Raw genomic sequence first — 23971 nt, forward strand, 5'->3', positions numbered from 1 at the left:
AGATTCTCTCTCCAGCTCTTCTCCCAATCCACTCTATTATGAGACCCTCTCTCTCCAAAGTACCAAACTCCAGTTATCCAATTCACAGTCATCAGAATCCATGCAGGTCGATTCTAATCAGGGATCACTTTATTCCAGGCATCAGTGCAAAACTCAAGCCAGCTAGATTGGAGACTGGCCCTCTTACATTGAGAGCCAATGCTCTGTTCCTTTATCTTGGTCCTGCTTTGCTGAGACCCTCACTACAACAACCCCCCTCCCAGATCTGCAGTGCTCCCCCTGGAGGGAGAGAGACTGGACTTGGTGCTAAGACTATATCCCATCTGCAGAACTGCAGAGCTGCAGCTTCCAGCGCTAAGGGGGGATAAAAGTGCTGACTCGCGAGCAATGCCTGTAGGAGCAGTTTAAGCAAGAATCCATATTTAAATAACTAAATGCCTCTCTTAGGTTTAAATAGCAACGTGTCTGAAGTACAATTCCAGTCGCAGAGAATGCCATCATTCCAGGATGGTACCTGGGATGGCAATGATATTAGCAATTAAAATATCATAACCATTATAATGCGCTTTCCCTAATAAAACCGCACTTGAGGATTTTTCTTTTCAAAGTCCCTTACTGTAGATCAAACACTACAATTTGCATACTACATGTGGCCTTGTAATCACTACATCCCTTTACAGTGATCAAGCAGTTCCATTTGCATTTTCTACAAAGCACGATAAGCACATTTTACAAAAGATAAAACAGTGACTAAAACGTGTGCCACCCAAAGAATGGTGTGCATGCAGTCCCTTGCACATCAAAGACTACAAATTAATAAGAAAATTAAAAAAGGAAATACATTAAAAAGTTTCTGCCCCAAGACAAAAAGCCCCATGGTTCTCCTTTGTATCTCTTTCTCTCTTCCACACACGCACACACTCATTGAATGAAAGCTTTGACAACAGAGGGACTCATGCTGCGAGTCCATGTCTGAGTTTGCTAAGGAAGTCGATGTAATTACTGTGCAGTGAGAATTTTCGTCTACGCACTTCAGTGCCTCACTAACCGTAAATACCAGGGCACAAGGGAGCACACGAAGAACAGGCCTACAACTCACATGAGCGTGAGAGAGTAAAGAGTGAGCACAAAGTACAAATGTTCAGTGGAAGTGTATGTATGATGAAATGAGGGGATGTGTGTAAGTGAATTGATTTGGGATGGGCCGAATGACCAAGATCACAGTCCAAGTAATTGTATTTCATGGTAACAGTATACAGTATATCACAATATAGTTAATGTTACTGGAAATGAAATCCAACCCCTAATACTGTATGTATTATAATATATATTACAACATTAATGTTACATACAACATTAATGTGTGTTTGTGTGTGCATATTATATATATATATATATATATATAGGGTTGTGAATCGTAAGAAATTTTCCGGTTCTGGTTCCGGTGTAGCCTAACGTTTCCGATTTTTAAACAACTAATAAAAAAATTGTGGTAAGGAATATGGTTGGGTATCATTGGAATTTGATCGATTCTGATTCCTAATTTTAAAAAAAATTAAAAATTAAAAAGAACAAATTAAAAATTAGCAATCGATCAATTACAATTGAACAAATATACGATTGAAATTAAGATGTTCAGGTATTCAGGTTCAGAAACTAATCAAATGTAAAAACACTGCACTTTATGAATAAAATTTACATTACAAATATAGTTACAAAAGTTATTCAGTCAAGAACGAGATAATTTTCTCTTTATTTTGTTGTTTGATTAGTGTAATTATAGAGATGGCAGCAGGAACATTAGGCTGCTGTCACTTTAAGAGCTGCACACACATCCAAAGCGCGCTCACAGAAAAAGTGAGTTTAAACCATTCAAGCGCGAGACAACTCGCTCGCAAGTGCGAGTCGTCTCGCTCTAAAATGGTTTAAAATCACATTAAAATGCACACACAGGAACCGATAAGCAGAATCAAAATGTGCGTTTCTTATCGAATCACCGGTTCTTGGAAATTTGGAACCGGTTCTCGTCGATACCCATCCCTATATTCTACAGTTAGACCTGATGCACGCAGCTCAATGCAACTTGGTGTTGGATTTTTAGAATTGTGCTGCGGATATACTGTGCAACCCTATCATGAATGTAAATGAGCAATACCTTGCATGACTTGCTATGCAAATGTACAGATTAACAATATTTGTATGTGCAATGCACTTCTAAACAATTTCGACATTAGTTTTCGGGAGAAGTCAAGAAAATAATGTGCATACAAATTGATGAATGAGCTTATAAATAAACATGCTGAATTAGAAGGGGGAAAAGAAAGCCTCACAACTTTGGGATGGTGAAGTACGTAGCCTTAATGGCCTCTCTATATGTTTTAAATGGCCGTGTTAATGGGCTTTTTATATGAACTGAAATTGCTCTCTTAATGGCCCTAATTCCTACTCTAAAATGCTTCTGTTTGCCAGTCTGAGTGCGTGTGTTTGTACGTGTGTGTGCAGCCTGGCACTATCGATCCCTCCCTGCAGTTGTCGAGCTTTGAGCTCACACGGAATTGGGAATGGAGGCTTTTCTGCAGGATTCTGTGATTTCCACTGTTTTATGAGCTCTGCGCTTCTGTATTTCACCATGAGTGTTTGCCCTCATTGGCCTTGTGAAAAACAATGTGGTCACCTAAGCAGTGAAATCAAAGGAGAATTATATTGCTTTCCCCCTCCGCCAAGAGATACTAATAATAAGTGATTCCCTCTTTACCATTTCCCCTCAATTTGAACAAAACGTTTCCTCATTAGCCGCCCCTCTGGAAATTACATATTGAAAATGCCCGTCTGCTGAAGTGTGATATTACAAATTTAGTGGTCAATTAGCCTAGTTTTGGGGCCTAAAGTTATAATTAGATTGTTGTGTGTGACTGAAGGCCCCTCTTTCCTCTCGATTGCAGCTCCCGCATCGCAGAGTGACGTTCTCCACAGCCAATCCCGTGCAAGATCAGCACGACTCCTCTCAGCAAAGTTACTACGACAGTGGCTTGGAGGAGTCCGAGACCCCCAGCAGCAAGAGCTCTTCAGGACCCCGTATCGGCCCCCTCGCCCTGCCCGAGGACCACTACGAACGGACCACCCCTGATGGCAGCATCGGAGAGATGGAACACCCAGAAACCGGTAGGAGGACTTCTGTTACATCTCATTTGGCAGGGTCCGAGTCCAAGTGTTTTTTTTTTTCGTCAACACTGCTTTGTCTTGGCCGCATCTAGATCTATGCGTTTGGGGTCAGAAGCAGACTCAGCAGGGTCTGTGTCTTGCCCATCAGCAAGCCCTCAATCACAACAGCAAATCATTCTTAATGACCCTCTCACACAAGTGTGCTAATTAAAAACTCCGACTAATGGAGCTTTTGGTCTCCAAATAAATCTGCACTTTGACGTCTGCCCAGACAACAGTGTGCTGATCGTAAACAGCTTCTTTGCTCAAGCCAAACTGCCCTCGCAGCAGCTGCTGGGGTCATAAAACAATAAGACGGAAAGCGAAACCAAAAAAAGAAAGCGCAAGGACTAAGCAGGATAGTCTAACGTCAATACCGCTCAGCCATTACTAAATTCCGCAGGAGATGTACTAGACATGCTTTCTGTAATTCATTTATATTGTCGTTCTCATAACCAGAAACATCCTCTCAGCAGCTGCCATTTTAAATATCGCCCTCGCGAATTTGTCCCTGTTCAATTTAATCTTCATTACAACAGCGATGCTTCCATAATACCACTTTTTCGCACCAGATTTTTTTCTCTATTAGGGCTGCTGTGCTGAATTAACATGCGGATATTCCTCTGGATGTCTCTGTGAGCTTGTGTTCACATTTTAGCTGTGAAATATACCTCAGTCTTCTCACGTCAGTGTTTTAACATGCTCTGTGAAACACAACATCCTGTTGATTTCACAATGGGAACCTGCTCCACGTGTAGGGGGTGTCTGCCAGCCCCACAGACATGCATCGGGTTCTAGGGGAACCGTTTAGGAAGTGAAATGTCAGCACCGCATGCGACTGGCTCTGTGTTCTGCAGAGCAAATCCTACGGCAAATGAACACATGACCTTCTGTTTGTACATTGCCTTGTGGGTCTCACCTATGTCTGATGTGTTATGCATGATTTTGCATGATGGTGTTTGGCCAATATCTTTGGAATATGTGAATGAAGGGCCTTTAAAAAGGAATATTCCATCCCAAACAATATCTGAATCAGAATATTAATTATAAAAATAAAAAATATTATTTGATTATTCCCTCACCCATGTTGTTCAAAATCTGTATTCTGGTATTTTTAAAACTAAGATTCCCTTTCGAGTGGCATCTCGTTCCCCTCTCGGGGAACCGGGTTACATACGTAACCTGAGACCTTTTTAAAGGGCTATCAACATCTGAAAATAACTTTAAAATTTGGATTTAAAGAAGAGGATATAGTGAAAAAATCAACAAAGACTCTAGATAGGTTTTGTAGTTGTTGTTGTTGTTTAAACAATCTCAATTTTCTCAGGCCACTTTTCTAATGGAACCCATAGATACAACAGCAATAATAATGCAAATATTAATATTGTTATTTTTATATTATTACTACTAATATATATATATATATATATATATATATATATATATATATATATATATTGGTATTATACAAATTAAAGAAATATATATATATATTTATTATTATTATTATTACCATAATAATTAGAGATCCACTGAAATTCCGAAGTGTATCTATCTATCTATCTATCTATCTATCTATCTATCTATCTACATTTTCACTAATAATTAATAATACTATTGTACTGTAAAATAAAACAAGGAGTATTTAATAATAATAATTATAAGCGACCCAAACTCACAGCGCATGTAGAGATGAAGCGTAAATTAACAAGTTTGACTTAAATTGACTTTGGTCTTTGAAACTTTTGTAATGGTTTTGTTTGTCCTGTTGAAGTCAACCAACGCTTTTTATGTGTATTCTGTGGGACAACAACAAAAGCATAAGGGAGAGTAAGAAAATCACAAAATGTTTATGTTTATGTCTAACGTGGCACAAACTTGCGTTGTGTTTCGGGGTAGTGTCACGAGAGTGAGAAGGACTGAGGATTGTTGGCATCTTTGATTTGATCCAGTTTGATCTGAGAGTGAGTGAGTCTGACAGCACCGGCGGGTGGCCACGTACACTGATCAGGCAGGGAGGGGAACTGTTAACCAGAGGTAGACCTAATTAAAATGTGATTCTCACCTCAGGGAGATTATACAGAAATCCCTCATTGAGAAACGGAGGAGAAAATGATTTTTAAAAGGCTGTTGTTCCCACTTCCCCCACCCCTCGAGCCATCTACCGTACGGTGCTGCTTTCTGCCCCCTATTTATTTTTGCGGTGGGATTTGAGTGACAGGGTGACAAGCAGGGCTGGTGGAGGGTTTTGTTCGCTGCCGTTGGGCTGATTGACAGGTGGGGGGGTTGAGGGGGGGTTGGAGTGCTCGGTGTGTCACTCCGTTTAAGCTGGATGAAAAGCAATATGTGAACTTCACACACACACACCGTTCCTGTGCGTTTGTGGCCCACAACAGAAATGACACCGCGGATCCCCGAAGCAGTTTGGCCTTTGGTTATAAAAAGTCTCCTTTTTTTATGTTGCTGATGTTGGCCCCTTCATGCAGGAAACGATGGTGTTTTATGATTTGCTCTGACCTTTGTTACCGCCCCTGTAGATTCTCAATTCTCAGTGACAGTCCTGGAACACAATGCATTGTTCTCTTGCCTATTTTAGATATACAGTGAACACCTGCAGCCTGTGACCGATTCAGAGAACGACTGCAACTCTAAACATATCGTTTCTCCAGCCCTGGACAACGTGTCGAATATCGTCCATCTCTCGGGCTGGGCAAATGGCAGATGTAATATTTCACATGCCCTTCACGGGATATTTGACACAACAACCATTGTTAGCTGCTATCAATACAGAGCGCAATATACATGATACCTCTAATCCATCCATAAGACCGCAAACTGACGTACCAAGAGCTCCGCTAATGTTTCAGCCTGTCACTACACCTCTCATCTGTCAATCGACTAATGATTGATCGGTGTCATCTTGACAGCGTTACGCAGCACATAGGAGAGCCTAGTGATTTATAATATGCATATACAGTGCATTGCTTTCACCAGAACAGCCACAAACTGTCGATCACACAGTTTGACGTTATTGGTCGACAGATTGTTGTTGTTTTTTCAGGAGTGGGGTGACCAAAATATATGTACTAATGTAAAAATGAATTATAATAATATAATAGAAGTATTTTTAAAATATTGTCATTAATATTACATATGGGACTTTTTAACTACAAAATAAAGTAAACTTTGCACTATCCAGCACCAAAGCAGTGTTTTTATATATTATATATGTAATAATTATAGTTTTTGATAATATTTTGAATTAGATTTTATTTTTATATTTTGTTTTAATTTTAATTTTAAGTTTTTGAGTTTTTGTCATTTTTATTTGGTTTTGCTGGTTTTGTTTTTAAATATGACTATATTGTTTTTAGTTTTAGTTTATTTAGTTATTTTAGTTCATCTAAACGATTTTTTTTTTTACAAAGCTATCAGTCGTTTTTTTTTTTTATTATTAACACAGGGTATTTCAAAATCACTGATAATCAGCCAATCAGAAGCAATTATCAGATTTTACAGGTAGTTTCACATTCACATTAAAATGCTGGGTTGTTTCAAACCATGTTTGAGTCAAATATGGACAAACCCATCCATTGGTTTTAAAAATTTAATTAATACATTTAAACCAACGGTTGGGTTTGTCCATATTTGACCCAAACATAGGTTTAAAACAACCCAGCCTTTTTTAGAGTAACTTATTTAAGATGTAACATTCCTTTAATGCAGTATTTAAAAAAAATACCTATTATAAAACGGATAGTTTGAGTCCTTAATTCTGATTAGATGAGCTGTGTTCCAAGCCATTGAGAATTACTTTACAAACATACACATGTGACCGCATTACATCAGTATTACTGCGCCGCTTGTGTGTTTCTTGGCAGCCATTCCGCTTATTCTCGCACCTAACAACGTCCCTTAGCTGTTCTAAATTCACTGTAAACCACGGCTTCACAGGGTTTATAGCTTTAATAAACAACACAGGTAATTTATGCGGATTGCATTTTGTTTTGTTTTCCATTTTCCTAGTGTTACGTGTCAGAACGTAAATGTGGTTAACGAGAACTGTGAGTGTGTGCAGGTTTTCTTGTTGTGCTCTTTTCTTCTCTCTCTCTCTCTCTGTCGCTTTACGCTCGTTTGAGTGTAACAGGTGCAGCTGCTTAGATGGGCGGGGCTGACGGACTCGACGCGTGAATATAAGCTGTCTGGAAGGCTCGTTCATCGAGTTCCCCCTCCTGCTTCACGCTGTTGTTGAACGTGTGTTATTGTGAACGAGTTTTGCGCAACACTGTGGTGTTGAAAGCCGGTTGGCTGTCGTGTGTTTCTGTGATAGAATAACGCCTGTGAACGGCGTGCTGACTGTTAGCGGTATAGGCCGGTAAATGTGACGTCCTGCTTTCTTTATTAATACTGTTGAGAGGGTCAGAAGCGCTATTATCTTTTAACCTTGTTTTCTCCTGTTTACTGGCTAGCAGGGAGGTAAGAATTGTGTACTTTTGTTTATTTCTGAAATCCAGGGAAGACGACCTAAATTTAGTTAGAAGACTCGTTTTTGTTTGTTATTTTTGCGGCTGACTGAACCCTCTCCTTTTTGAGTATATTTCACCTTTCAAAACGAATGAATTCTTACCCCTACATGTAACAATAAATATTGACTTTTTTTTGGGTTACCATGTTTCCTTGTGTGTTTTAATGGAGCAGGAGATGGAACTCCGGGCGGCACCTTTTAATAGGTTTCCGCTCTATATGTTAGTGCGCGTGGCACGTAACATAATGGGGGCTCGTCCGGGATTACACTAGCAATGCCGATTTTGAATGTTTCCACAACTTTATGAAAGCTTGTGGCAGGGATGTATCTAGCACATCTCCAATGTCTTCAGTATGGATTTGTTTGGTTAGTGTTTGTTGTAATGAGCGACAATACAGTGCTGGAATTTGTTATTTTTACTGCGGTATGTTGATTGTGTTTCTTATCAGTTGTGGAAATGACAGCAGAATTTTCTCTCCAGCATACACCTCTGACTTACACTCTTAATGCTTTTCAGCGAATCGCTACATCCTTTCTAGTGACATCACAAGAGAAAAAGCAAACAAATGTCAACCCAGTCCTGATATAAAAAGTTGTATTAGTGTGGATTGGAACTCACAGTTAGAATACTGGACCATGAAGTCAGTTATTGTTAAATTCCTGATCCTTACACTTATCCATTGACCTGCAAAATCCCAGGATGCAGATCAGATTAAATATGTGGCGAGGTGAGTGGACCACTTTAAAACAGTACAAGATTATGTTCAATTGTTTGTGCATATAGCCTAATTCATATTCATGAGACAAGCCGACGCCATTTTGTGACATCACAACCAGCACTTCTGTGAATTCTAACAGTGACACCCATGCTAATCAAGTCTTATTTTGTGCTACAGAAAACACACTCTCTAACATCAATGTAATGCAAGAATTTACACTTTTGACAGATCTCATTATGCAGTTTGCAGCAGAGTTATATCGTTCCATCAGTAAATATCAAATTTGAGCTCAGGCAGTTGTCAGACATTTTCTTATTCTTAAGAAGTCAACAAAACCCGCCGTCTCTTCTGTGCGAACACCAGTCAGTTGCAGAGGTTTACACTGGATGCTGGAAGAGGAAGTCTTTGAAGTGTGTTTCCATGGCACCCGCGCGATTCCCCTTTGATCCTGGATCAGATTGAAGTGTATGATGTAATTTGGTGGTATATGGTGGGGGAGAGAAGGGGCGATGGTCTTAAATTCTGGGATTCAGTGATTTAGTGGAAGGAAAATGTTTTCTGTTTTGTGCTCTCTTTCTCCCCCTCCCTTTTTCTGTCTGTCTACCTGTCTCGCTGAGTCTGTGTATCTTTTTCCGTCTATCTATCGCTCTGCCTTCCCCTTGTTGTTGGATCTCGTTTTTGTCTCTCTTCTCTTTCAATCTGGCTCTCTCTTTTGCTCAAGGCTTTTCTCCTTAGAGAAAAGGCTCAGACGGGCTTCCTGAGATCTGTGGAACACAATTTGATTTTCATGTAACATGATCTTTTACTATTGATTTCTATAGATCTCATTTTGGCGTTAACATTAGCTCTGGTTTTTAGGTTGCACTTGCTTTTTGTTCTGTACTGTTTCCCTGATCTTCCTTTGTATATTAAAGTACTGTGGTGCAAATCCACAAAAAAAACTTTTCTGCACACCATTTAAGAGCAAAAACCTCCATTAAAGGGTTAGTTCGCCCAAAAAATTGTATTATCCCATCATTTAATCACCCTCAAGCCATCCTAGGTGTATATGACTTTCTTCTTTCAGCCAAACACAACATCATTTTGGGTGAACTATCCCTTTAACCAGCCGTTATCCAGTTTAACTAGGCGCTAAATGCATTGAAGTAGCACTGCACTGTATTTAAATAATGAAACATACTTTTTTCTATGTAAACACACCTCATTGCTATTTAAATGAGGCTTAAAATAGATTGGCTTACACTTTATTTTAAGGTGTCCTTGTTACAGTGTAATTATGCATTTAAGTACTGAATAATATTAATTAACAATGTGTACTCAGGGTTAGGTTTTTAGGATTTGGTTTAGGGTTAGTGGCATGTAATTATGCATAATATACTGTTGTATCTATTATAGTAAGTACATGTAAAGTGCAACAAGGACACTGTACAAAAAAGTGTTACCATACATTATGCATTATTTACAAAAAACACTTGTCTGGAGCAATTAACGTCACGATATTACTGCCCGTGGAAGACTGATGCCTTTACCGATGCCTTTACACGCATGTCTTCCATGGCAGAAACACCTACATTAGTGCTGTGACCAGGATGTTAGTGAGTATTTGGGGGAGTGAGTTCAATGGAGGCCTGCTAGTAAGTGTTGTGCGAGTAAACCTCACTTCCCTGGCCTCAAGAGGCACACTAGAGACTGACACTATAGAGCCCATGGTCTATTAGCATCATTGTTAGTGCTCCTGCCTCTCAAACTGGAAACACCGATTCAAATCCCGCTCGGAGCGGACGGTGCAAGTAGAACCGGAGGGGTTAAATTGGTGCCGTGACCCGGATGTGAGTGAGGTTTAGGGGGGTGAGTGTAGCAGAGGCCAGCTAGTAAGAGCCGTGTGAGTAAACCTTACTCCCTTGGGCTAAAGAGGCACATTAGCAACTGCTGATTCAATTAGAGACTGCTGTATTTAGCATTCTTTTTAGCGTAACGCCGGTTCGAATCCCGCTCGTTGTGGACGGTGCAAGTAGAAACAGAGGAGTTACAGAAGGCAGATGGTCAGGGCAATATTATTTAAGAGATGTTTGCATACATTTGCAATTGATCACAGCAACAGTTTAACATTTTAAAGAGTCACTTGAGGTGAAGTACACTGAGAAATCTTTGGTGCAGGATATAGTTTGGTAAAGAACTTGCACTCAGAAGTTGCTAATCAATTTCACAAATAATTACAAAGAAACTGCAAGTAATACATTGAATTAAACATGAAAGTAGTATTTTATATATATTTATATATAGTATTTAAATATATATAAAAGTATATATATATATAAAACATACTCCAATAAACAAAAATATTTGTTTTCAGTGTAATGGTCCCAGTAAATTTATGACACATCGCAGTTAGTCCACTGAATCCTCCACAACCTAACTTACAACCCACAAAAACGGGAAATGCAGTATGACAATGCCATTCAGCCATTACCTGATTAGCATAATTCATAAAGTGAATTGGATGCAAAAAAATATTATTTTTTTTCTTCTGTGCCCTGCTTCACAGCCTGTCTAAAGACTTCCCATAAACCAACTCTGTGGAAAAGCATTGATTTTGTTAAATGAACATTTGCCCAAGCAGCCATACATATTTATGTAGCGATGAGTAATTTGCATTGCTGTATCACCATATGTAGGCAGATAAATGATACAGTGCTGTATAATAATTAGATTAATGTTAATTACAAATCATTTAAGACTCCATAGTTAATAAACAGGAAAAAGTCGTCGCTTCCCTTGGACTGAATGATTGTCAGCCTTTTTAGTTGTATTGAATGCAATCTTTCAATAAATCTGTCATCATCGTGGACATTATTAGAATTGATGAGCATCATTAGTTAAAGTGCTGGCTAATGCTTATTAGTATCATATTAGCATTATGATGAAAAATGAACATGAAATCAAAAGTCTACAGTATCCGACGGGACACGTTCCCCTTGCAGATCTCATCAGTGGTTGTTTTCAGCTGTTAGTGTGTTCGTATGTGGCCCCATCTGCTTGAGTTACAGGAAATTCATTACAAATGAACTCGCCTGTATAGAAACTACAGTGGCGACAACACAATTTCAGTGTACTACAACAGCTTGTGCTTTACTCTAGATGCGATTCTGTATTATTAGTACGGCAACATGGAGGCCACCCAAAATAGTGATTTCTGGACTAATGCGTACAGGCGCACCCAGTTCTGAAATGTTTGATTATGATTTTTTCGAGACTGACAGCGCTAGCGGTGAGGACGTCTTCCATAACAGGTTCAGAGTTTTAATCTTCTCTCTTAATTGGACTCGTTTGATTGGACGAGCCAGGTGTACAGAACTCGTTTATGTAGGCAATCTGAGTGACAGCCAGCGAACAATGACATGCTCGCAAATGCTGATTTTCTCTTTATTGCGGCTTCCAATTCACTTCCTCCACCCGAGAGAGAAGGAAAAAGAGGAGGGATTGACGCTGATGAATCATTCCTTCCTGATAAGTGGTTGTTTGACTCTGATTAGGGCTGCTAATTTTGATTTATGAAGGAACTATCAAGCATGTTTTTTTTTTTTTATCGAACATCGCATTTTTCTAACGACAATCCAGTCTTGCGTGCGTCTGGAATAATTTGACTCTCAGAAACGCTTTTAAAGGCTCATTAGACACGATTGTCAGAACGGTTGGTCTCTAAGGCACTGATATTGGGTCCTACTCGTGTTAGATTGCTTTTGTACTCTTTAAGACAAGCACTCACTCGCCAAGTGTACGGTCCCAAAGGGAGAGTAAAGTGCACAGGTTTCCTCCCCCAGAGCTCGCTGGGAGTTTTACACAGGTCAACGGTGACGTTTGACCAGATCTCAGAGCCCACAGCGCGTCGAACGATCAGGTTGGGCTGTTTGATCCCCAGATGGGGGAATTTGCATGTGGCCTGGCTGAGCCTCCGTTTGAAGCCCCAACATGAGCCACGGCACATATGGCCAGAGTGGAAAAAGAGACAGAGATAAAATGGAATAAAATGGCATTTGCATAATGATGAGGAACTTTAGCAATGCTGTGTGATTTTTTTTTTATTTTTTCTTTCTTCTTTGTTCCTGTGATGTTTCAGTGCCTTATGAAGTCCTAATAATGTAGCACGTCTTTTGAACTCCGCTGACAGCTTCTCTCTTAGTTTCAAGCGCTGGGTTTTAATGAAATCATTTTTCATTGTGTCCCGAGCTCATTTTCGCACGTTCAATCGCACGACGCATTCAGATCTCGCGCCGCCGTGGCGGTCGGTCTTGTTTTGTGAGTGATTTGTGTTTGCGTGTGATCGTTCGCTAGTTTGTTGGGTGTACCAAAGATGACATGTCTTTGTTTGTTCTGTATGTGACAATGTGTGTGTTGAAAGAGAGGAAGTGAGAGGGACAGACTGAAGAACAGAGTGTTAGTCTGAGGGGGCTTGTTTGTCTTGTGGGTGCCAGCTTGGGCTGTTGCCCGGGTGCCAGCGTGGCGTGACGACGCGGGGCACGGCTCTGTTCAGACAGATGGCGTTGGGCCTTGTCAGAGTCCCTGCCTGTTAGTAGAATTGATTGCAGAGGCCCGAGCCAGCCTCTCTGCTCTCTGCTCTCTGCTCAACCTTCCCCACAAGAGAGAGGCGCATGTGATGCTCTGGATTTTTCGGACAGTATTTCTTTTTTCTTTTTTTCTCGTGGTTGTTTCAGGTGGAGGGGAGAGGGGTGAAACAATGTGTCCTGGTTCTGTTTACCCTCCAGAGGTGAGCTGTCAGTGGCTCGCTGGCCTTAATTCTAGTAGGTTCCAGCACAGCTATTGTGCTCATTGTGCTATCAGTCAATTCTACCCTCTTTATTGTTCTGTACTGCGCCGTTTACAGTTACAGTGCTGTGGCAGGAAAAAAATATCCAACCAGGGATCAGATGTATCTGTGTTGCAGAGTTTTGGATGAATGCAAACATGCTGCAGAAAGATCGAGAGAGTGGGTACGGTTTAACACTTAAACGCATATCACGGGTCTTTAGTGACCCGGGACGTCATTCACTACCCTCCTCCTCTTCATTATAAACAATATAACAAGAAAAATATATAAAATTATAAAAGAATGCCAGGTTTCCCATTCTTTTTTTTCTTTTTTCTTTTTTTGGTAAAAATTGTTTAGGGTCGCTAACGACCTGAGGTGTGTAAGTGCAAGTATGTTTTTTTTCTGCACAACAATAATTTAATCTTTGATGACTGAATATGTGCAATTCACCTTTTTTTCCACAAGGTGGCAATGTCTGATTCACAATGATGAAGTGACGTTTCATTCATAGTTACCGCAGGCAGAAAAAAAAGAGAATAGGAATCGTCATCAGCAAAACTTGCAACGGCCCAGCGATTTATTGCAGAGCAAGAACTGAACGCAATCAAATATTAGTGTCACTGTCACTTGATGGTGGATCTGGTGAAGAAGCTTGTCAGTGATCAAAGTATTGATTTTAAAGATGTTGAAAATTATAGTTTTGAGAATATGTTTGAGATCGCGAATAGATATAGATCAAAACATTTTCGAAACATTCTTGCATTTAAGGGTTAAAGGAGTGCTCTGGTTAAAAAAAATATTTAAACTCATTACTTTTTTTTAAGGAAAAGTTAATTAAATGTATGAATTAAAAGTATGGTGATTAAAAGCAAAAATGTGCTGACCATTTTTGAAACACATTTTAACAATTTTAACAATTGAGACTGCTGTTCTAGGCAGATCTAGTTATTTGTATGTAAGAATGTTTCTTTGTTTATATTCCTTTTATAGTATCCTATACTAAAGGTCGTAACTATCAAGCGTAGCGTCAGTTCTGGCAGGTCACGTTATTCAAGCTCTCAGCTGATCCACGTCTACCTATAGGAATACGACGCCTATCACTTCATACGTGTTTCTCAGGAGCGAATGACCCTCCTCCCTCCCCAGCTCCACCTCTCGTCAGTCAAGATTTGGCATTCTGATTCCCCTTGAATCCGAAAAAATTCTCGAATTATGATGTACTTTAAAACCTTGAATGAATGATATCTGCATATCTGCATGATATTGCTGCTCTCCCTGCTCTTATCCATGCTAGGCTGCATGGATGTGCAGGGAGTTCTTGCCCAGAACCATAGCACCAATCCAAACTGTATACTAATTGTCAATCAAATTCGACGATAGTGGTCCTGACAAAAATAAAGATTACTATAATGAAAACGCACATCTGCCACTTTAAATGCTCAAACTCTTTAAAATTTGATGGATTCTGATTGAATGTTTTTATCATTCATCAGCTGGGGAAAAAAAATCTTTCTGAAAATGATTCCACTGATATTGTTTCTGTCATTATCGTTAGAGCTGTGGTGTGGACTTCATTATTCTCATATAATTAGAGCAGTGATTCAAATGTAATAGTTCGAGTTATATTGTTATAGTTATCCTTGGTGTGAACGGGCCATTTTCATGGGAAAGCAACAGGGTTTACCAGCCTTGCGTGGGCATGACATTAGTTTAAAGATTGTATTTTAACTTTACACAGAAAATTGGTTAGTTATTCTATCACACCAATGTCATGTAACTGTCTAGTTTTGTTAATTATTATTAATAATACTCATCTCTGCACAATGCAAATAAACATGTTCATAGATGGTTCATGCTCTGTGTTGGTTCTACCTTTTGGCATGAAGTGCCAATGTGATATTTTCTTTTAATCACGGCATACTCTATATATCAGGGACGTTTTTTACATTCAAAAGAAAGCCATAGATCAAATTGAATAAAGTAGCTTAACAGAAACTTGTGAATACAAGCAACTCAATTGATAAGATACTCATAGACTCACGCATCTACTGTAAATGTGAGACGCATATAGAATCGAACATCTAAATCTGCAGTAGACTTTAATATGTATTTATAGGACTGAAAAGTCTGTTGCACATATGCACATTTTCTTATTATTGCTTGGTAAGTAATGCTTGTATTCACTGCTGTTTTCTTTTAGTTTTTTTGTATTAGTTTATTTTACATGTAGGTGGAATTGTTTGAAGACTTTTAAAAAGTGGAAAAACACTTTTCCACATGTTTTTCTTTTTAAAAATAAAGAAATATTTGCTTTATTTAATCAGTTTTCCTCTTCTAAAGCGTTTATTCTGAAAGCTCAACGCATTAAAAACCAAACCAAAGGGCATCTTCTAGCTCAATGCAGCGCTTTCTGCTTACTTCATCTCAGCTCTTAACGGAATAAAAGGAATAATCCAATATGTAGATATGAATGACTTCAACAAAGTAATTTATTTAAATTTTATTTTGCTGTTTTTTTTGTTCTTTCTAAAATAAACAGTGAGCATCTGTGGTCCAATGTGATCTGCGTTATATATTCAGGTGCATACTCTCTTCCTCCTCTCCAAGCGTCCGTTTTTGACTCAGCCCTCTCTTCACACATCGCTCCGACGTTTACCCAGGATTGTCTATAATGACTACGAGGCGATCTGGCCCAAGTGTTGGAGATAACATCTGTCATTAGGACAAAGTGGATCATTCAAAGTACAGCGGCGGGTTCAGGGCTTGATGGGGTCTCGGCAATGTGAGCTGATCATAGATAAAAATTAGATGATTATCGCCTTCACGGAACGTCAACATCAGCCTTCGTTTTGCGCCTCAATGAAACTGATTATACCCTCATCATGTCACATTACAATAAAGCGCAAATAAGCCCTTTCAAACCTCTCGCCTGCTCCTCGCTCATTTTCCAGCAAATAACGCCCAATTTTTCCCTTAAGTTGCATCATGTGGACTGACAGGGCTGGCTGGATGTTGTATATCGAAATGTGGTGTTACAAAGCACGCCTCCCCTGCGGCAAGATTCCTCATCTTCATGCTACATATAATTCATCTCTGATCCAAATTCCATCTTGATCTGCTCATGTGGCCCAGCCAGAAGTTGTTTAATCCAGCGTGAAAGTTCAATAATATATCATTCCGTTATGATTTATTTAATGGGTGTGAGATATTAGTTAATTCATAAACAGCAGTAAAGCTGAAATGTTGTTGCTTCAATAGTTTCAATAGATTCAATATTCTTTTTGTGGGCGGTCGATTTGAGCGTGCTCTCTGGGAACATTAGGATGTATTCTTGCGAGTGTGTGTGTGCCTGTATGCTAATCAGAAGCGAAACCCATTATACTGCCATGTGGATTGCTCAAACAATAAACACCTTTGATGATCTGACAGATGGAGAACATTACAATACACATAGCACAACATAACCCAATAAATAACACGCAAAGTTGGGGAAGTTGACATTATAGAAGAGTGAGGGGAACTGTTAGACATTATAGAGACGCGGGGGATAATTTTAAGAAAGCTCATAAAAATACTCAACAGTTTTCTTTGCACAGTTGTAGCGAACTGTCGTGCAGAACACTGGCTGATGGGATGTGATGAGGTGAAGACGGACAGAGGATTAGCTCGAAACAAAGAGGAAACAACAACATATCTGAGCTCCGTTGAGACCTTTTTCACAGGCTGTGATTATGCAATCTCCACAGTTATTAACATTGTAAATCTAGCCATTTTAATAATAAAATAATCTTCATTTAGAACACTACACTTGTGCAATGTTACATTGGCTTTTAAGGGATAGTTCACCCCAAAATGAAAAATTTGGTCATCATTTACACTTATGTTAATCTTAGATACAAATTAGATTTTTTTTTTTTGAGACTTTTTTTTTTTAAACCTGAGACGTTTTTGTCCCTCCATTGAAAGTGTAAGTAAACAAAACACATACCCACATATAAAAATGAAACCTGTTCATCATATAAAGTAATTGTATCTATTCACAAGATTTTGATTATGAGCTTTTTGGATCGTTGGAAGTTTTGGTTAACTGAAGGAGGGACAGAAATGTTTCATTTAAAATATCTTGATTTGTGTTTATAAGATTAACTAAAGTCGTATGGGTTTGGAATGACATTAGGGTTAGTTATGTGATTACAGTAATTTTTTGGGTGAATTATCCCTTTAAATTACAGAAAAATGGTTAATACTGCTGCATGAGTTTTTCTACAATGGCTGAGGGAGCGATGGCAAATTTGATGTATTTTTCTATTCTGACCAACGCAATCAATCTCTCAATATTGTTTTACCTGTTCTGTTAAAGCAGGGCTATGCAGTTTCGGGAATTTCTTCGCTGTATTCTCGCTTTTTGCTCGCAGGTTTCTCTATAGAGCTCCCCCTACAGCTTCGGAATAGATATTTGACAACACTGTCGAAAAACTCGTTGGCGACTCTCAGATACCAGAGGCTAGTAGATCAACGACATCAAAGCAGATGGGACATTCTTTAAAACGTCTTCTTCATTCGGGTTCGAACAGCATAAGGGAGCGCAATAATGACATAACTTTAGCAGATTTTGTTGCCGTAAAGCAATTCGTTACATCGCGAGACCTGATATCACGCGATACTTCCTGACGCTGCGGCCGGCGACCGGCCGGCCCAAAGTTGCAAGGGTGTTTTTTTTCCGCTCACAGGCGATAGGGGGTGCGAGAAGACCACCATTCAACCCGAAAAAAGTAATATAACCATTCCAAAGACTCCGAAGCTGTTCAGTTAAGGTAAAGAAAACCTGCATAGTTCACCTTTAAGTCAGAGAAACGCTATCATATTTTTTTTTCTTTTGCTATTTGAGCAAATGGTAACTCAAAAATTATTTTTGGAGTAGCTTCCGTTCCACACCATAGAAGTTTACCTAACTATGCCGATTTCTTCTTTTGAGAACCCAGTGAAATGTGAAAAGGGTCCATTAGATCTGTGCTTCTCAAACTTGTTCTGGTGACTCCCCACCACTGTACATTTTACAGATGCCTCCCTCATCTAATACATCTGATTCAGCTCATCAGCTCATTGGGCCGTATCCTACAGCCGGTGCAATGTAGCGTTTTTTGCTAGTTTCAGACCGACGCAGTTATCAATTTCACGTCCTGCGCCACGTTGTTTAAATAGCAAATGCATTTGCGCCCATTTGTGCACCCATGGGTGTGCTGATCTGAAAACGAGGTGTGTTCAGGCGTGTCAACTACTTTTAGTCAACTGAAATATAGACTGCGCCATAGACCAACAAAAACCTGGTCTTATATTGCTTAATATAGCAATATATTTTTTGTTATTTAAAGAGCGCATTAGTAATATGCGCCTATAGGCGGGTGCACAACGCGTGTACACTCTGCTTATTACACACACAGGGATGCGCAGCAGCACACAAACATGCCAAATATTAAAAATAAAAGGATTACAATGTAAAAGATTATTATTGTGTACATAAAGATATGGTGGTATCCGGCTTGTCCCGTAGATAGTGCGGCGAGGTTAAAGCACGCGAGCAGATCCGTTTCCTCTCTGGAGAACATTCAGTCTTTACGCTTGCAAATTCCGCCATGTAAATAGCGAATCCGTTATGGCGCGAGCGCAACAGGCTTTAAAATGGAATGGGAGATGAAACTCTGATTGGTTTATTGCACGTCACGCCCAAAACACACCCATTACTCATTAAGAGAATAGGGACAACCGTTTTAGACCATGCGCCGGGTGCGCCGACCATTTTTCCCGTCGTTAAACTAGCAAAAGTAGATTCGGACCTGCCCTAAGTGCACTTGCGCCGTGCGCTTTAGACCATACACTTAGTTCGTTAAAATAGGGCCCATTAGTACAGACGGCAAGACTTGAATTGGGTGTGTCTGATGAGGGAGACATCCAAAATGTGCAATGGAAGCAATGCATTAGATGATCAAGAAGGGGTTAGGCGCCATCAAAACCCATGCGGCACCTCTGCACCGCAATGCCTTGCCCAGAAAAGCTCTCTTAGAGCAGGTAGAGCAAAGGGCACTTTTGAGAGACTGCTGGCTTGCGGCCAAATCCTCTTCCACCCCAGTTGGGCTGCTCATACAGGCAAAAAAGGCCCTGGGGCTCATACCTCCATCTCACACACACACACACACACACACACACATATACAGAGAGCCAGCGAAGCGCTCTCTAACTACTGAACTGGCCTGCCATGATGGATGGCACTAGAGGGAGCGGAGCTGTGTGGCTCTGACATGTACTTCCTTATTTTCAGCAGTGCTGAGAGGAGCAAGTCCACTGCGGCCGCTCTCCATCTTCACCAGCAAGCCGTAGGCAACACGATCCTTGCAGTCAAACATATGTCGTAAATCCGCAGAAAAAAAAACACGCTCACTTCCCCTCGCACTTATTGATGTGGCCGTACACACCAATGCCCATTCGCTCCCTGCTCTAATGCTTTGTGATTATACAGTCACACACCAGAAAGCCAGACTTTAATTGTTACCCCATAATCCAACAGCAAACTGATAGTGCCAAAGTGGGTTGCATCAAAGCCAGATACGACCATACAAGTGCCAGCAATCACCATAATAAAACCCAGGACATGCTACAGCCAAGCAGCGCCGCTCCGGCGCCAAGAGGAAAATGATCCCTAGCCCAAAAATTGCTGCCCACCAGGAGGACCTGGCAGAAGCGAGTTGCTAATCAGTTCATCAAAATGGCCGCACCACTTCCCAACCTCTCTCTCTTTCTTCTCTCTTGAAAGGATCTTCGAGAAGAATCTTCTCATCCATTCTATTCATTCTCAAACGGAAAGGCTTGTCACAGCACAACGCACACTAGAGGAGGAAAACAGAGACCGAATACAATACTTCGACCCGAACGCTCCGAGCTGCAATCAACACACTTTTCTTACAAGTACAAAAATAGAGTAGTGCTGTGTTCAATAATGAATCAAATCTTCCTTGAAATCTTCTTTTGCACTTTCTGGAGTGAAAAATTTAGAGGCCGAGATTAGCTTAACAAAAGCCCCACACTGAGGCGGTAGAGATTGAAGGGTGGGTAGACATGATCAGTTGGTTGAAATGCTACTTGCTGTGCCCTCAAAAGCCCCTCTCGCTCTAAATACGAAGAGTTGTGTAACTGAGAAATGACCTATACCATCATGGAGCAATAGAAATGTCGTCACCGAAACAAAACTGGGATAATAGACATCCATAAGGTTTCAGCACCTGAAAATTTGCCATCATTGCTTCTTAAAAACGTATCCTTCTTGGAATGCCTTTGCCATTATGTGAAAGATCTGTCTTATTTTGTGTTATTTTCTCGGCTGATTTCTCTCATTTTCTTTTGTCTTTCCTGGTTGCTCCAGAGAGGAACATGATATACTCAGCAGTGCCAGCTTGTTAGAGGAGCTTCTGTGTCTGATAATAACCTCAGCATGTCAGGCAAAACCAAGCTGTGTCATTTTCCCTCGGCAAGAAGACGGCTGCCACAAATTATTACAGAAATACAGACATCATTGTTTCTTTCGTGGTTAACCACAGGGCACCTGATTTCTGATAATAGATTCTTATAATTACCTGAGAATTTTGCACATTTGATTAAAACCGTGGACAATCGGCGAGTCAGACAGATTCTTTTCATCTGCCCTGCTTTTCCGTGAACTGGGCTGTAATTTCCAGCTGATTAGAGCACAGCGGCGCACTCAGAAGCAGCAGGTAGAGGATGGAGGGAGGGTAACGAAAGGAGAGAAAAATGTGGCAGATTGGAGAGAAAGTAAAAGAGAAAGGGAAGGGGTGGGAGAATAAAAGGAGAAAAGCGAGGTAGAGAGAGAGTCATTGGGCAAAAGCACTGTAAAAAAGAGGATCAGAGAGACAGAGAGAGGGCAAAAGGCTGAGGGTACGTTAGAAAGTGTGCATGCTGGATCAAACAGGAGGTGTTCTGTGAAATCTCAGGAAGAGCAACATGCCCGTTTCCCCTCCCCACTACCCCTCGGCTGGAGATCAGACAGAGAGGAAACCTGCCACAGATCCACGGGACCAGTCATCCCACTGGTTCCCTGATGCAAGAACACTGCAAACCCACCCTTACATGTGCCTTAAAACGAAAGGACGCGCAAGTTTTGCATGCTAAGGTGGTCACGGCGAAGCGCCTGTAGCGCGCAGTTTACCCTTTTTGTGCTCTTTCATCTTTCCTTTTTTCTGCTTTTCCTTTGGTCTCTTCCAGGTTGTGTGCTGTGATTAAGGCTGTAAACCTGGACGGTTTTAAGCTTGTGTTGGAAAGGGAGAATACCAAAGTGTGGTCCAAACCCCATACGCAATGCCAACCACAGTAAACATCAAAACACACACCACTTTAAGATGTGAAAATGACATTTATGAATGTCATTTCAGTAAGCTATGTAAGCAGTAACAATTGAACTACTCGAAGCTTTGCATTACAGCAAGTACACTTTGAAGGGCAGTTATAATCGAGCTAGTCTTTATCTGACAATTAATGCCAAAGTCAGGCTACAATCACATAATCTAGGTCTGTTTCAGTCTGACTAAAGCATTTACTTGACATTTTAAAAAGATTAATTATTGCTTTAGTCCAGCTGAATAAAACCTGTAAAGTACATGTAAACATTGCTGATTGTATCATAAGAATATGAACAAAAAATAATATGGGCCTACAAGAAGACATTTTCCTCCATCCATCTCACAGCCTTTTAAATCCATTCCCTGATTTTGTCTTTATTTATTATTATTGTTATTATTATTATTATGCCCATTAAACCTAAATAAAATGAAATATATAGCCTAATATGTTTCCGTAAAATTAACATCCTGTAAAATTCCTGTGCTCCAGAAATAAAGTAATATAATCAAAGTTTTATTGGCATGACCTCCGGGCATTTACAGTAGGTTATATGGTACTGTAAGTATGCTATTAAGATATTAAATTAAGATAGCCTACATACCAGTGAATCGGTGTTGACAAAGTTACAAACTTCACTCATGCCTTGGTCAGTGGAGGAGACTGCATATTTGCTAAATATTTGCAACAACAAAAAAAAAGCACTTCTGACAAATATGTCAGCTTTCTTTTTAGATGTGTCATTAATTTAAAAAAAAAACAATTATAGTCACGGTAGCTCCGGTGCCATTATTGCGATGTTTTAAACATGCCTGTTGAAGTGTTATGTAGGAATATGTGAATCGGATTGCAACATTTAGGGTTCATAAACAGAACTTTCAGAATCTGAAATTTATTGGATTTATTCCGAATGATGAAAATTAGTGCATGTAAATATACCTAATGTAGCATATTAATTGCCTGATTTGTAGGTTGTGTATGAGCGTTTTAAAAAGACTTGCTCATCCAATCAGAACTTAAGAGTCATAACTGCAATATTTGTTTTATAAATATACTTCTTTAATTTAACATTTTCCAAATGAAAGCAAGAAGGGCAGGATTGGATCATGAAATATTAGGGTGTGACACTATTGGTTATTGTTCCCTGCCCAGTGCCAACTCGAAGAAAGGTAAAGCTATATTATGCTGTTTTGATGAAATCGTGAAAATGTCTTTTAAAAAATGCGTACTGATCAATCATGCACAATAAGAACAGATCCATTTAGGAAAGTTTTGACTCCATCTCGTCTTTAACATGCTCAGATCTACCATAAATCCGTGCTTTCTTTTCCACTTTTCAGAACTACACAACTACAGAAAGATTAGAAAAATAAATCTGCATTTATAAACAAGTGATTGGCTATTCTACAATTTTAAAAATAATAGTTGGAAGAAATAAGATGAAAGAAAAACTGTTTTCACACCTGCCTACAAGAATTTCACACGCACACATTTCTACCCTTCCAACGCCTCACCTTTTAAACACCATCTGTAGTCAAGCACACACATCTCTCTTGCACAAGCACACACTCTTTCTTTACAAACACAGACAGTAGCGCCATTTAACACACATGCACACGATCCTACGCATATCCTATCCCTCGCACACACACACACGTTGCGCCTCTAACGCACACACTCGATTATTCTCCGAGTTCACCACACACTTTTTCTCCCACACACTTTAGCCCTCACACACACACACAAACAGGACTGCAGGACTCTAATGTGTTTGTTCCAGAGGGGCGAGTTGATCTATTCCGCTTGGTGAGATATAAAGCCTCTTTCCTCCTCCAGTAAACGCCCTCTTTTACACTATTCCAGACCTCTTTGATGTATTGACCATGTCGGCTCCTGCTTATTGGGAGTTTTTTTGAAGCCTGTGTTTGTGCGGCACACTCTCTTTGGTGAGGTCAGTGCTGTGTTTTCGTGCGGAGAGAACTGTCAGTTATGTTGTGCCTGTGGAGCCTTACAGAGCTCTTTTTAATGAGTGCATTAAAGCTGCATAGATGTTCAAGGCCAGTGGAGGTACGTCCCCTGGGCCCCGGCGTCTGCCTCAGGGCTGCCATCTGTAGATCTCTTGCACATTTAAGGGTCTCCACTACTTTTCTCTTCATTTTCTCTGTCTCTGGAAGATGAAGTAGTTTGGAGCTGTGGCGAGAATGAATCCAAAGTGGAGAGAAGGGTAACATGGCAGGCAGAGTGTGCAGATCAGAGGTTCTCAACGTTCCGCAACCTTTTTTTTTTTTTTTTTTTTTTTTTTTTTAGGATCCAAAA

The 23971-nt window shown here is 40.0% G+C and overlaps 1 protein-coding gene across 2 annotated transcripts in view; it reads left to right on the plus strand.

Moving 5' to 3' along the window:
• Positions 1-23971, plus strand: part of pcdh1a (protocadherin 1a) — a 78935-nt gene that overhangs the window by 49240 nt on the left and 5724 nt on the right. For both annotated transcript variants that reach the window (XM_079600542.1, XM_079600543.1), the window contains exon 4: positions 2943-3162. In XM_079600542.1, coding sequence (XP_079456668.1) covers positions 2943-3162 — 220 coding nt within the window. The remainder of the gene's footprint in view (positions 1-2942; positions 3163-23971) is intronic.

Source organism: Phoxinus phoxinus, assembly GCF_949152265.1.
Source record: "Phoxinus phoxinus genome assembly, chromosome: 23".
In the NCBI taxonomy this organism is placed as follows: domain Eukaryota; kingdom Metazoa; phylum Chordata; class Actinopteri; order Cypriniformes; family Leuciscidae; genus Phoxinus; species Phoxinus phoxinus.